General features: G+C 46.0%; 2 protein-coding genes across 2 annotated transcripts in view; one reads left to right on the top strand and one right to left on the bottom strand.

The window, feature by feature from the left end:
- The window catches only part of WNT5B (Wnt family member 5B), a 118968-nt gene that overhangs the window by 43227 nt on the left and 62816 nt on the right, over positions 1–12925 (top strand). The gene's annotated exons all lie outside the window — the stretch shown is intronic.
- FBXL14 (F-box and leucine rich repeat protein 14) lies at positions 4230–11317 on the bottom strand. Its single transcript, XM_081127420.1, has 2 exons — positions 9384–11317; positions 4230–8037 (listed from the first exon to the last, which is right to left on the bottom strand). The coding sequence occupies exons 1-2, from the start codon at positions 10580–10582 to the stop codon at positions 7950–7952; spliced, it is 1287 nt and encodes a 428-aa protein (XP_080983546.1). The 5' UTR covers positions 10583–11317; the 3' UTR covers positions 4230–7949.

Raw genomic sequence — 12925 nt, 5'->3', positions numbered from 1 at the left:
CTGAGAGCTATCAGTTATACCTTCTGGGCCAGGACGGAGTGTGGGAGCCTGAGTTGTGGGTTGGCAAGTGGTGTTGAGGCCACTGGAGCCAACTGCTGCCTGAAGGGCCTGTGGAGGGATGTCGCTCAGCAGCCTGCCCTGGAAACACTTACTTTTTGTTCCTCCCCATGGACGCTGCTGTCCTTGCCTGTTCCGTGTGAAAACAGGAAAGTGGGTAAAACCCAGCATTCCTCTTGACCACCAGGAGCGTGCTGGAGGCTCGATGGCTGGGGGGGGGGGGCGGGGGGGGCAGTAACAGCTGCAGGTGTCCCAGCAGGACATTTGCTCTCTCTCCATCCGTTCCCTCAGGTTCCCCAGCCTGGCGGCCTATTGGTTGAAATTTTTATCTCAAGTCAGATTCAGTCAACCAGAGAAAGGGCCTGTCTTCTGGAGAACATGTGCTTGCCCAGGCACGCTGTTCTTGGAGACCCCAAATTGAAGAGCAACCCTCCCAGTTCACCCCAGGACCACTTCTAGGAACTGCTGGTTGTCCGCAGTTCCTACTCTCCCTCATTTAATTTTATGTACTGTCTTTATCCTTCTGGCTCCTCAGCCTGCCCTGTGCTTCCACCTCCTCAGCTTTGTGTGGAGTGTTAGATACATGGTCTCTTTTCTTTCGCCCACCTCTTTTCTTTATTTGGGTTGTTTTCCCTGAATCTGTATTCATTGGATATGGTCACTAACAATGGCATAGTTCAATCAGGGTGTCTATAAAGCACTATTTAATAAGCATTAAATTATGCAAATGCAGATATGTTTTGCAAGCATCATATTGTCTGCTTTTATAAAAGCTTCATAGATGGTGCCAGGAATGGTAATCTGCTTCACGTCTGGGCCCTGAGTTCCAGAAGCTTTTCCTCTCTTTTCTCTTGTTCTCTAACCAAGTGACCTTTGTATCATGGAGCTAATGAGCTGTGCTCATCCAGCTAATATAGCTTGGTAGGAGTCGCCACAGGGGATTCCTTTTATTCCATATTTGCCCCTTCAGGTTCATGCTTTGATTCCCTGAGGCCAGAGTGCAAGAGGGCAAGAGCCCCAAGGCCTTTCCTGCCCTCATTGTGTATTTTATGGAATCTGGCCAAGTAGGCTCAGTTCTTTCTCTTTAATTTCTGCTACTTTTTCCTGATGTCTGTGTTCCATAGGAAGACTTTAGGAATGTGAGCAATTTTACTTCTTTATCAGGGCCCTTAATCATTTTCAGTTTCATAGATACCGTTAGATTTTCTAAAGATGTCTTCATCTGGGCAATAAAGATACTAATTTTAATAAAAAATAGATAGTTCTGTAATTTTAAAAATATTTTTTTCTCTCAAAAGATCTCTAGAATTTTTCACTTTCTATTTTTTTGTAATAAACTAGCACTTTTGCTCTTGCTGTTAAAATTGGTATCTGCATGTATGACTAAAATTTTTCCCCATTTGTTCTCTCATACTTCCCAAATATGGCACTCTAACAGGATTTGTAGGAGATGGTCTTTAAGAAAAACAAGAAGCTGATGTTTCAGTCCCATGGCCACCAAAAAACAGAGTTGCTGGCTAAACCCGCAACCTTTCTGAGGAGGTTGTATCTCTTGCTCCGAAAACAAAGTGCTCAGCACCTAGGTTCCTTTGAATAGTTTCACTGATGTTTAAAATTCCATTTCATCTTTTTGGCGACATGAAATTCCCTTTTGTCAACTCTTACACTCTCGGGAAATTCTTTTTTGGGGTGTGTGTAGGGCAGGAGGGGATGGGAATTGACCAGAGGGTATTTGTCAAATGGAGGAGGTCGTGGTTCTCCACTGGAAATAGCCAACTCACAGACAATGCTGCCGCCTGCTGACAAAACATAGGATTTGCAGACTTTGTGGATAAATTTCATTTTTTCACTTTCCATCTTCCACATTGGGAAACAAATTTTTAGAGTTTTGCATTAACCATACATCTAAAATCATTTTAATAACCTTGAGGTAAAGAAAAACACAAGGTGGGACTTCCAGCTCCCTGATAACTGATGTGGGCATGATTCATAGCCAAATCTCAGTAGGGAGTGTGAATTGTGTCCATGGGTGGGAGAGGTTTTTTGTTTTTTTAGGAGGAATGGGAGAGGTCAAGGAATAATCCAGGAGACAAAAATGATTTTCCACCCCTGCCTCTCAATAAAGTGCAGTACTTGACCTCTGTATCCTAACTTGCATGTGCACGTTTTTATTTCTAAAGCAAGCAGTGATGAGGCTGTGCTGAAACCCTGCGTCGTGCTTACTGTGAATTTCTGCGGTTCCTCTTGTGATTCCACTGAGACAGCGAACTGCATGCATGGGAAGAGGATAGGCCAGCTGCCTGCCTTTGGGTCATGCTGCTCTGATTGTCACCGGTTGACTCTGAGCACAATGGCAGGGCATCTGGCTCAAGTGCAGACGTCAGCTAGGGTTGGGAGAGCCAATCATCTATTCCAGGCTCACAAAATTTGAAGGCTTCCTTTCCTCCCTTCAACAGCGAGCTGCAGGCTTGATGAAGCTCAGGAGACCACAGAACCTGGCTGTACTATTTTTACAGATTCCTGAAACAGTCTAAATTTGTGCGTTTGAAATGAACTTAGAACTGGAAATTGTCACTTTAATTTTGTCATTTTCATATTGTTTGCGTAAGACACACCTACTGGTCCTTTTTTTGGTAGTTCACAGCACTGGGCTTTTGAGCTATGAAGCTAAGGTTTTAAAAATGGAAGGCATTCAAGAACATTAAAAATTGGAGGGTCTTAACTATTGTAATCCCTCCCTTATTTTACCCATCTGTCCAAGTTTAACCTCGGTGATTTTAGTAAAGATTCTTAGGAACGTCAGGACTGTTTTTTGTTTTTTTTTGTCTTCCCCCTATTTAGAGACCACTTCTCAAAAAGCAAACTGGAAGCAGGCAGTTATTCCTACACAAATGTGTACATAAAAATGCCAGTTTGAGGTAAAGATTTCCTAAGGATAAATATTGTGGATGTTTGTGTTAAACATTTTCATACTCTTTTCCAATGAGGAAAACAATGATTTCCAAGCCATATTGAATAATTCCACACTATTTATATAAAAAAAAAATTAATCTGGTCTCAAAGATCTATTTTCCCACAGTCTAATTCCATTAACTTGGATCCATGATGAGTCGTAATTATTGAGACAGCTGTATGCTAGACCTGATCCTTCTAGAGTGTGGATTACATAAATTGAGAAGTAATAAACATAAGAGGTTGCCTGATATTAACAAATTAGACCTTTTACTCTTTCTAGACAAGAGGGATTTGTAACTAAAACATCTGTGAAGTCAAGCCTTTTTATTCTTGCATGAAAATAGCTAGTGTTTTTCGCAACTTGATTCTACTTATAAAAGGATTGTGTGACAGACATTTGTAAACATGTTAAATGTGTGTAAGTTCTTAGCTCTGAGGCTATTACAAGCACAGACTTTCAGTGTTTGTACTTCACATCACTATTTGTGACAAAGCAGTGTTTTGGAAACTGGCTCAAAATCTCTGAGGATAACAGGTGACAGATTTGATACTACTACCTACTTGGGTAATCTACAGCCCATTTACTGACTTGCACTAGTTTTGGGCATCTTGAATAGCCCTATGTATAATGTTGCAAAACATATCTTCATTTGCATAATTTAATGCTTATTAAATAGTAATACCTTTCAGCATTTGGAGTTTTTTTTACTCCCAAAGAAAATATGCTCTGGTTCACCACTTTTCTGAAGCAAGGGGTTAGGGCAGTGCTTTACAGCGTCTCAGGGAAAAATCAAAGAGCTACCTGCATGTCAGTGTCTCTCTGATCTGGTCATTCAAGTCCGGAGCAGCTCTGGTTCTGATACTGACTCTTCACATCACCTAGGCAGGATCTTTTCACCCTTGTCAAGCCTCTTTCCCTACTTATGAAATTAAGTGTACAATATATGCCAGATTTGGGAAAACAAAAATTTTGAGACAGAGAAACTGAATACTGTTATGACTAAATTCTTGCAGCAGACCACATGCCCATCCCAGACACTCTCACCTGGGTTCTTTGCTGCTGCTGGAGACCTCGTTCTTCTCGTTTGTAACTTAGACTCCTTTTCACTACCACAAATAAAAGCAAACTTACAAGAACAGGTGGCATTTGTCTTCCAAAGAGTTAAAGTGGAAGAATGGGATAATAAAAACTTGTCTTTTTTTTCTTTTTTAAGTACACTCTTCTGGGTTAACAAACAGCAGGCAGAGGAATTCCACTTCTCTTTTATTTGGGGGGATGCTAAACATACCCCACTTTAGTGCTGTGCAGTTAAGATCTCAAGCTTACTTTCTCCTGCACCTAACCCAGAAGACTTGGCTTTACATAGTACCAAATGTGCTGGGTTGGAACAGGCAGCTCCACCAGGCAAAATCAGAGCAATCCCTGGAAATAGGAAAAGACTGAAACTGATCATCTGCGGACATTTACATGTACCAGTTGTCTAGAAATACCCCTTTTCTATCCAAGACCTGAGAGTATACATACGGTCTTAGTCCAGCTGTGCACTTACCTTTGATAAATTCTAAATTAATAGTTGGCACTGATCCAAGTATGAATGTCTCATGTTTCACAACATTCACTTTTCAAAAAACTTTGCTACCTAATATTTGAACACAAAAATGAAATATGTGGTGTAAGCATCAGTTTAAGTTTGAATGTAGCTTTGCAATTTCGAATCCTTTGCTTTACCCATGATGCACACTATTTAATTAAAAAGCCTCACAAGTGGCACAAAATTTAGGTCTTGCCCTCTAATAAAGGGATGGAATTAACTTAAAAAGGAGCAGTGTCTGATGCAGGGAAGAGAAAGACAACAGAGAGGACGACTATTAGATGACTTCCTACAGCCCCTTCCACAGCAGAGCAGCTGAGAACAGAGGCCAGGGGCTCTCCCTTCAGGGACTGGGGCAAGAGCTGGTTGTCAGAAGCTATATAAGGTCTTGGTTTTGTTTTACATATCTGATCTTTTATTCAGAAGGCTCTTATACCTTGGAAACAAGAGTGGCCCCTGGAGCCACTACCCTTACCCCTTTGAAAACCTGAGTTCAAATTTTCTAAGCCCAAAGTGAAAGGTTTTCTGTCCCAAGACCAGCAGCTATCTAGTAACCGCTGCAGGTAGCAGCAGGATTTGGGGAAAGGCCAGGCTTCAATTTACATATCATATGTCCTTATTGAAGAAAGTTCTTAGCTTTAATAAGAAACTTCATTAAAAGGAACATTCGATTTTTCAGATCCTTGTTGATTTAAATCATGAAAGAATATATCAGTTTGAGTTTACTTAACTATTTAAGGATGTACTGTAAGTTAGGCAAGCATCCTTGTCACTATTGCCAAATGTGGAATCAATCAAGCGGGTCCTCCCCCGCCTTAGCGCTGAGGAATTCAGCAGGAAGGAGTCCATAGCAGGGAGAATTATGTAACGACTCCCAGCTCTCTTAGCTAGAGGCCTGCCATGGTCCTTAGGGGCTGAGAAACTGCCTGAACCCCACAGTTGCATTTATAAATAATCTTTCAGTACAGACCTTACAGGGCTACTGCCCGATGAGACTTAGAAAAGAAAGGTATGTGGAGCCCTGTCTTTACTACCTAAAGAGTTTCTCTTGAGGTTTATTACTTTTAGATGATAAAGTTTACAGACTTCCTATTTTGGTTTTTCAGTTTTGAAGTTTTAGGAAATACCTGAACCAGGTTTTTTCTGTTGTTCTAAAAATTGCCCTTAAGTGACTTTTATACCACCCACAAAATATGTATCAACTCATTTTCTTTGGTGCTTCTATTTAAAAGCATTTTCCATGCTTCTGGTTTGGTGAAGATGACCCCCCCTCCCCCCCAATGCCCTGCAGCAGTGCTTGTCCACACTAAACAGCTTCCACTCCTGTGAGGTTGCCTTACTAGAAACCAAGGTATGATTAATAACTGAACCTTCTCAGAGAGTAGAAGGGAGCTGGACTTCAGAAATGGAGCTGGTTTGAGTTCTGACTCTGCTCAACTAGTGGTGGGGTGACTTAAGGGGAATAGTATACTTTTATCTGGAAAACAGGATACCTGTTTCAGCAGGTTACTTTGAGGACTAAAAGGAGAAATTTACAAACACCATGCAAAGCACAGTATAGGTTAACACATATTCCTTTCCTTCTAGCCAAAAGGTGGAGAGATGAGAAGTTAACCTTGACTGATGAAAATAAGTGGTTTATTCATCTTTTCCAGAGATGCTCCAAATATATTAAGTATGCCTAGTTCAGCGTGAGGACACTAGGCTCATGATCTTTAACTTTCAAACATTAATTTACTAACCTTTAGTCAAGCTTGTATTTAACCTTTAAAGTAAAAACCAAACAAAACAGAGAAGCATAAAACCCTTCCAGTTACAGTTGGTAGGATTATTTGGGGTATTAAAATGAAGACTGTGCGCACAGAGCCTAGGACTTAGGAGGTGCTCAAATTTTTATTGACAATCTGTACAGCCATGCAGTCTCTTGGCAGAAAAAGTCTAAGAACCTATAGTTTGTGTGACCTTCATGCATAGTAGTGTCAAATGCTAAATTAGAAAGCTGACCCTAATTCAAAGTCCCTACTTCTGACTAGGGTCCACCCCCGCCCCCCCAAAGCAGTAAGTACTGTAACCTAAGAGGGAAGAAAGAGAGCCACACCTTCCCCAAAGAAAAGGAAGATGGATCTAGTGTCAGGCTCAATTAGACCCGATTATGATGGCTCTCCAAAAAGGAACAATGCAGCTTTTGTGATATGCTCAAGCAGAAATCTTGGACATTATACAAAACAGTCTTATCCAATAGAAACCTGGGTTCTAGCTCTCTTCCTGGAAAGAGGTGCTTATCCAGGAAAGTTTTATACTACTCATCAGCTGTTGCTGGGATCAGTACTTTTCATTAAAAAAAAACAAACAAAAAAAAAACTTCAGAAATTACTATGAAAGACCCATGTGAACCCAGGAATATGAATTACTTCACCCAACCACAGGGTGTCAGATTATTGTCTATCAAAGGGACCGCTTTGCTAGAATTGTTGGTTTTCATTTATGTGCCCCTAAATACAGTCTAAGAACCCTCACCCTCCGTGTTGAAAGTGCTTAACATGCAAATGTGCAAGAACTCCTGGCAAACCTCCCCATCCCCCAGCAAAGTGCTCAAATACAGCCAGGCCTGGAGGAGAATGTTAAAGAGGGGTGGAACTGCCCTCCTCCTCTCCACTAGGACCCTCACTCACACTGAGAGATTCAGTATGCATGACTGGGCTAGCAAGCAAGGAAGCAAGGACAGCCCTCTTTTAACTTTTCTGAACAATGGCTTCAGTTCCCTCCAGCCTTCACCATTTCACATCCTCCCCACACCCACTCAAAGTGTAAAGAAACCCATCTTTCTCCCCCACTTCTATATCTCATGACCTGTTTTCTCAACAGTACCCCTATATGCCATTTCCACCCAAAGAAAAATTGGCTACCCTGAGGAAACTGTGACTCTTAAAATCTGATTTTTTAAAAAGGTTCATTTTGTTCAATTTCTTTAAATTTCCATTTTGTTGACAGTTGAAAACCAAATATTATATAAATCTCCAATCTAACCATATTTCTAAAAACAAAACATTTAGATGTCAGTAGTAAACCTTATACAGAATAAATTTTTAACCATGAGCTTACTCATAGCACATAGGATGCACCGAGGTCTATGTCTTCTTTCCTTTTACTTGAAAGCACACAAACAGCACCTCCGACTTTGGCATGTACCCAAACACACGCTGCCTTCCAAATAATTCACAGATACAAGTTTTTTTTGTGTTTTTTTTCAAAAACATACTTCATATTTCCTCTTTTATTATATAAATATCAGTTTAACCTTTTACTGTAAGAATATAAACGTTTTAAGAGGATCTTTGTTATTATTTATACAAATTCACAAACAGTACAATTAATTGATAAAGGTCTCTGGGTTTCTTTAACTCCATGGTCTCGAATGTTGCTGTGGAGGACTCTAAAAAAACAAACAAACAAATCCAACAAAAATATACATCCTACTGAAAAGCGATTTTTTAAAGCCACAAGTCCCAACCCCCACCAAAATAAAGTCATCTACTCCTCCATTTAGAAACAGAATTTTTTAAAACCCACAAACTCCCATTTTATTAACAGAACAGAGATAAGACATGAATTTCAGTCTCCTCCCCTTCACATTACAGCCCCAGGGGCTCTGTAGGCCCACTCTGCTCCTCTGCTTCCAACAGGAAGCCTCACTGTGTGACCTTTTTTGTGAGGAAACTTGGAAGAGGGTGAGGGTAGGGCATAATTTGCATATATAATAATTTTCAAGACAATCTGCATCTCAAGCAAACAAAACAGTTCAACTCTCATTTCTCCCACACATTTGTGCTATAAATTAAGTCAAGACTTAGGAACATCGTTGGGCCCTCAAATCCCAATGGACAAGGAGGAAAATAATTATAGCCAAAATGTGGAAGGGGGACATACTGGATGGACAGGGTTGGGGAAGAAGCCAAAACAAAAAAGACGTACAAACCCAATGGGCATCTTTCCAGTCTAGGCACAAAAATGTTTTAGTCTGAAAATATCTCTCTTGTAGAATTCCAGGGCTTCAGAGAAAAAGGTAAACTAAAACGAGGTAGCCAGACATATATATATATATAAAATTTATATATATATATAATATATAGAATATATTCAGCAGAAAAAAAAGGACCATGATTTCAAATCTCTTCAAAAAAGAAAAAGACAATAAAAAAATGAAATGAGCATGAATAGCAGAGTACTGTAAAAAGAGAAATGATGAGAAGAGACTGGGATTAGTTACAAAGTGGAAGAAGGGTGAAAAGGCCGTTGTAGTTGGGTTTGCTTTCATACATTTCAAAATAAAAACCAGATCACAGTATTCAAATGAAAGCTTAAGTGAAGGCAGACATTTTCCTCAACTCCCCAGGGTCAAGGACTAGTTACTCCCCACCCCCACCCCCATTCTGAAATGCAACGCAGTGGGGATACAGTAGCTCAATCGGCCCCTCCATTCCCCAGTAGAGAGAAGTGGATGGGTAAGTAGCTGAGTCCCTCTCACCATCCTCAGGGAAAAAGAGAGGGGGGAGTACGGTAGGGGTAGCAGAACCCCAGAAGCAATGAATGGGCATGTGGTGGGCAGGGGTGCCGAAGGAGGGAGGAGAAAATGAGCCTGAGGCTTCGTGTCACTGTCCCATCTCATCCACTGCAATGATCTAGAGATAAGTGTGCATGTGGAGTGAGAGGGGAGGGAGGGTGGTGGTGACAGGAGGATGAACAGGGCAGGACGGGGGGAGTTGGTGCTGCCGCCCTCACCTGACCTTCTCACTGTCCGTCATCTGCCAGAGTCCCAGGTTGAGTACCTTGAGGCAGGGCAGCTGTGTGATGCGCTCCAGGCCGCGCTTGGTGATTCGAGTACAGCCATACAGGTCTATGCCAGTGAGCTGGCTCAGGTGCTCAGCAATCAGCTCCAGGCCCTTGTCGGTGATGCGCACACACTGCCCAATGTTGAGCGTGCGCAGCCCGTGCATCTGCCGCACCATGCGGTTGATGCCATCATCGCTGATGTGGCAGGAGCAGAGGGAGAGAGACTTGAGGCCGTCCAGCCCCTGCGCTATGTAAGCCAGACTCTGGTCCCCCACCTTGTCACAGAACGACACATCCAGCCCAGAGAGGCGCAGGCTGCCCATGGCCAGATGCATGATGCCCGTGTCACTGATGTTGTCGCAGGAGCGCAGGTTAAGGCTGCGAAGACTGCCCATGTGCGACAGGTGCAGGAGGCCCGCGTCGGAGATGCCTCCGCAGAAGCTGAGGTTGAGGAGCCTCAGACCCGTCAGCCCCCGGGAGATGTGCTTTAGAGAAAGATCAGTGAGCTTCTGGCAGTCCTGCAGTGTGAGCTGCTCCAGGCCCAGGCAGCCCTCCGCCGCGCTACGCGTCATGCCGGCCAGGTGCCCGATGCCCACATCGGAGAGGTGGCGGCAGCTGCGGAGATTAAGGCTCTTGAGGCGCTGCAGGCCCCAGGCGATGAGCAGGAGGCCGGTGTTGGTGATGTTGCTGCAGCCCCCCAGCTCCAGCACCTCCAGGCCCTTGAGGTACTGGGCTATGCGGCCCAGGCTGCTGTCGGTGATCTGCTTGCAGAGGCTCAGGTTGAGGGCGCGGAGGGAGCTGATCTCCTGCACAAACGCGTGGCCCAGTCCGTTGTCGGTGAGATTGTAGCAGCCGCTCAGGTTGAGGCTCTCGATGTTGGCCATGCCCTGGATCACGTAGCTGAGGCTGCGGCGGAGGCTCAGGATCTGCACCCGGCGGATGCCCCGGGCCTGCAGGCTGGGGAACAGCGACGGGTTGGCCCGGCGCAGGTGCAGCTTGGCCTCCACCCCCCGCCACACCGACTTGTGGTAGGCGGCGTCCCGCCAGGCCGTGCACACCTGCGCCGCGCGCCCCTTGTCCCGGACGTCCAGGTACCCGAAGATCATGGCCAGCAGCTCGGGGAACAAGCACGAGATGTGGGTCTCCATCTTCCTCCTCCCCCCTCCGCGGAGCCGGGGGGAGGAGGCGACGAGCGCGGTTCGCCCTGACCGCCGCCGCCGCCGCTGCCTGGGGCCCAACGGACGGCCCCTCCCCGCCTTCCGGCTCCGGCCTCCGCTGCCGCTCCTCCTCCTGGTCCGTCCGTCCTTCCTTCCTTCCTGCCGGCTTCGCCTCCCTTCCCTTCCCTCCCCCCGCCCCGGGCTCCGCTCGGTCCTCACATCCCGGGCGGGGCGCCCCTCACTCACTCCCGAGCCGACCGGGCCGCCGCCGCCGCGCCGCCGCCTGGGGTCTAACCACGCCGCGCTCGGGCCGCGCCGCTCCGCCCGCGCCGCCTCCGCTCCCACGCCCCCTGCCGCATCCTCCGCCTCCTGCCACTGCCACTGCCACTGCCACTGCCACCGCCACCACTGCCGCCGCTCCGGGCCGGCGGGCCGCGAAGGGCCCCGGGGGCTGCGCGCACGGTCTCCGGGCGCCGTGGAGGCTTCCTGCTGCCTTTGTCTCTCGCCCGCTTTTCAAACCTCCCAGCCCGGGCCGCCCGCACTCCGCCGCCCAGGCGGGGGGACCAGGAGGCCACTCCGGGCCACCGGGCGCACGTTCCTCCCCCCCCGCCGTCCGCGGGCAGTTGGGAGCTGCCGGCTCGGCACGGAAGACGCGGCGGCTGGGCGGCCGGAGCGCGGCTCGGCGCAGACCCCGGGGCCAGCGGGCGGGCCGCGCGCTTGGTAGCGTCCGGGACGGACCCTCGGCTCCGCCGCTCCTGCGCTCGGCCCTCCTCCCCTCGCGCTCCCCCCGCGCGCGCCGCGCAGTGGTACGAGCCCGCGCTGCCGGAACTGTCGGAGCCGTTTCCCTGGAAACCGAGTTCTGCCTCTGCTCGCCGCCCGGGGTTTTAACCCTGTAGGCACCGCCTCAGAGCGGCCGGCAGCAGAGCTCTTCCCCACCCGTCTCCTTTCCACCCCGTCGCCGGCTGTTGAGCCATTCCCTCTCCGGGCCACGCCCCAGCCCCGCGCCTTCTTTTTTCTTCGCTGCTGACGTCTGCACAGTCTTTTCCCATAGCTTCCCCCGACGATTCCTGACCCTTACTTCACACCCTTCTCCCTTTATTATCCCTGCAAGACCCTCCTCCAGTAGTAGTACTCAATGATCATCACCCCGGCTCTCCTTCCTTTTTTTTTTACTGTCCCTAATGCCCCTTAACACATCTCTGTTATCACACTCTCAGTTCTCCCCAGTGGGGTAGTTTACGATTCCTTTCTCTCCAGTCTTTGCCCTAAATTATGGAGAAACTCAGCTGTATTTATGCATACCTTAGCCTAACACTGACCCTCTCCAGTCCTAATTCTAAGTTTATTTATTACTACTTCCTTCTAGCCTGTTTTGGGTGTTTGCAGACACCGCTGTGAGTGCGTCTCCCTTAGTACTTCATCCATCACAACGTCCCCACACTTCTGCACTCGCCGGACTGAACTGTTGGAGAGCTGGCGCGGACTCAGCCTGCTTTGTGCTCAGAAGGAAGCAACCTTGTTTTATGATCTTTTCTTTCTCATCAGCCTCTTAAACTATATATAAACCGTATGGCCCAATTATGCTGATAGTCCATATATTTGTATGTGCTAACACAGATTTACTTCTTTATAAACTAGAATGGCTATTGGACTTGGTTAAGGTGCTTCGGCAAATGTCTGTTGGTTTATAAACTGTGTTTTATGGAACCAGGTCAATGCTCTATTCTGAAATGTGGCTCCTGGGTCTTAAATGCCCACACAGAGGATAGGATTTTAGAGATTCATTTTAACTACCCCCAAACCAAGAATTTTTGAATCAGAGAAAATGACCCTCTGTATATTTAATGAATTTATGGATCCAAGATACAAAACAACCTGATTTAGTTCTCAAAAAGGAAAATGGTTTTATTGATCCTTTGAGGACCTGAACAAGATGTTGAATGGGTTCCATATTCAGCATATGAGATTAATAACTTTTGACCACTTCTCTTTTCCCCAAGAAACCAGTACTAGACCAAGTGCATACAGAATCACTAACAGGCATAAGACATTTTAGACCCCCACCCATTTCTCTTCCTAAATCAGGAAATGCAGAAGCAAACATTCTCACAAGTTTGCTACCTCACCCACATTCCACACGGTGTGAGGCCCATAGACTTTTTGTAACTTTCTGAAATAATAAACTGTAATGTTAGTCGTCCAGATGATTCCAGATGTGTAGTGGCATTAAGTGTCACAATTCTGGGGCATACCTGGGCTAATACTCTTTTCCTGGAGTGTATCTAGGCTTATTGTTGTCTCAATCACTTCTGCTTAAAACTTTTACCTTGAACT

The sequence above is a fragment of the Miniopterus schreibersii genome (assembly GCF_964146895.1).
Source record: "Miniopterus schreibersii genome assembly, chromosome: 2".
Taxonomy (NCBI): domain Eukaryota; kingdom Metazoa; phylum Chordata; class Mammalia; order Chiroptera; family Miniopteridae; genus Miniopterus; species Miniopterus schreibersii.
The sequence above is the reverse complement of the archived record's forward strand: the minus strand, read 5'-3'. Positions and strand labels throughout refer to the sequence as shown.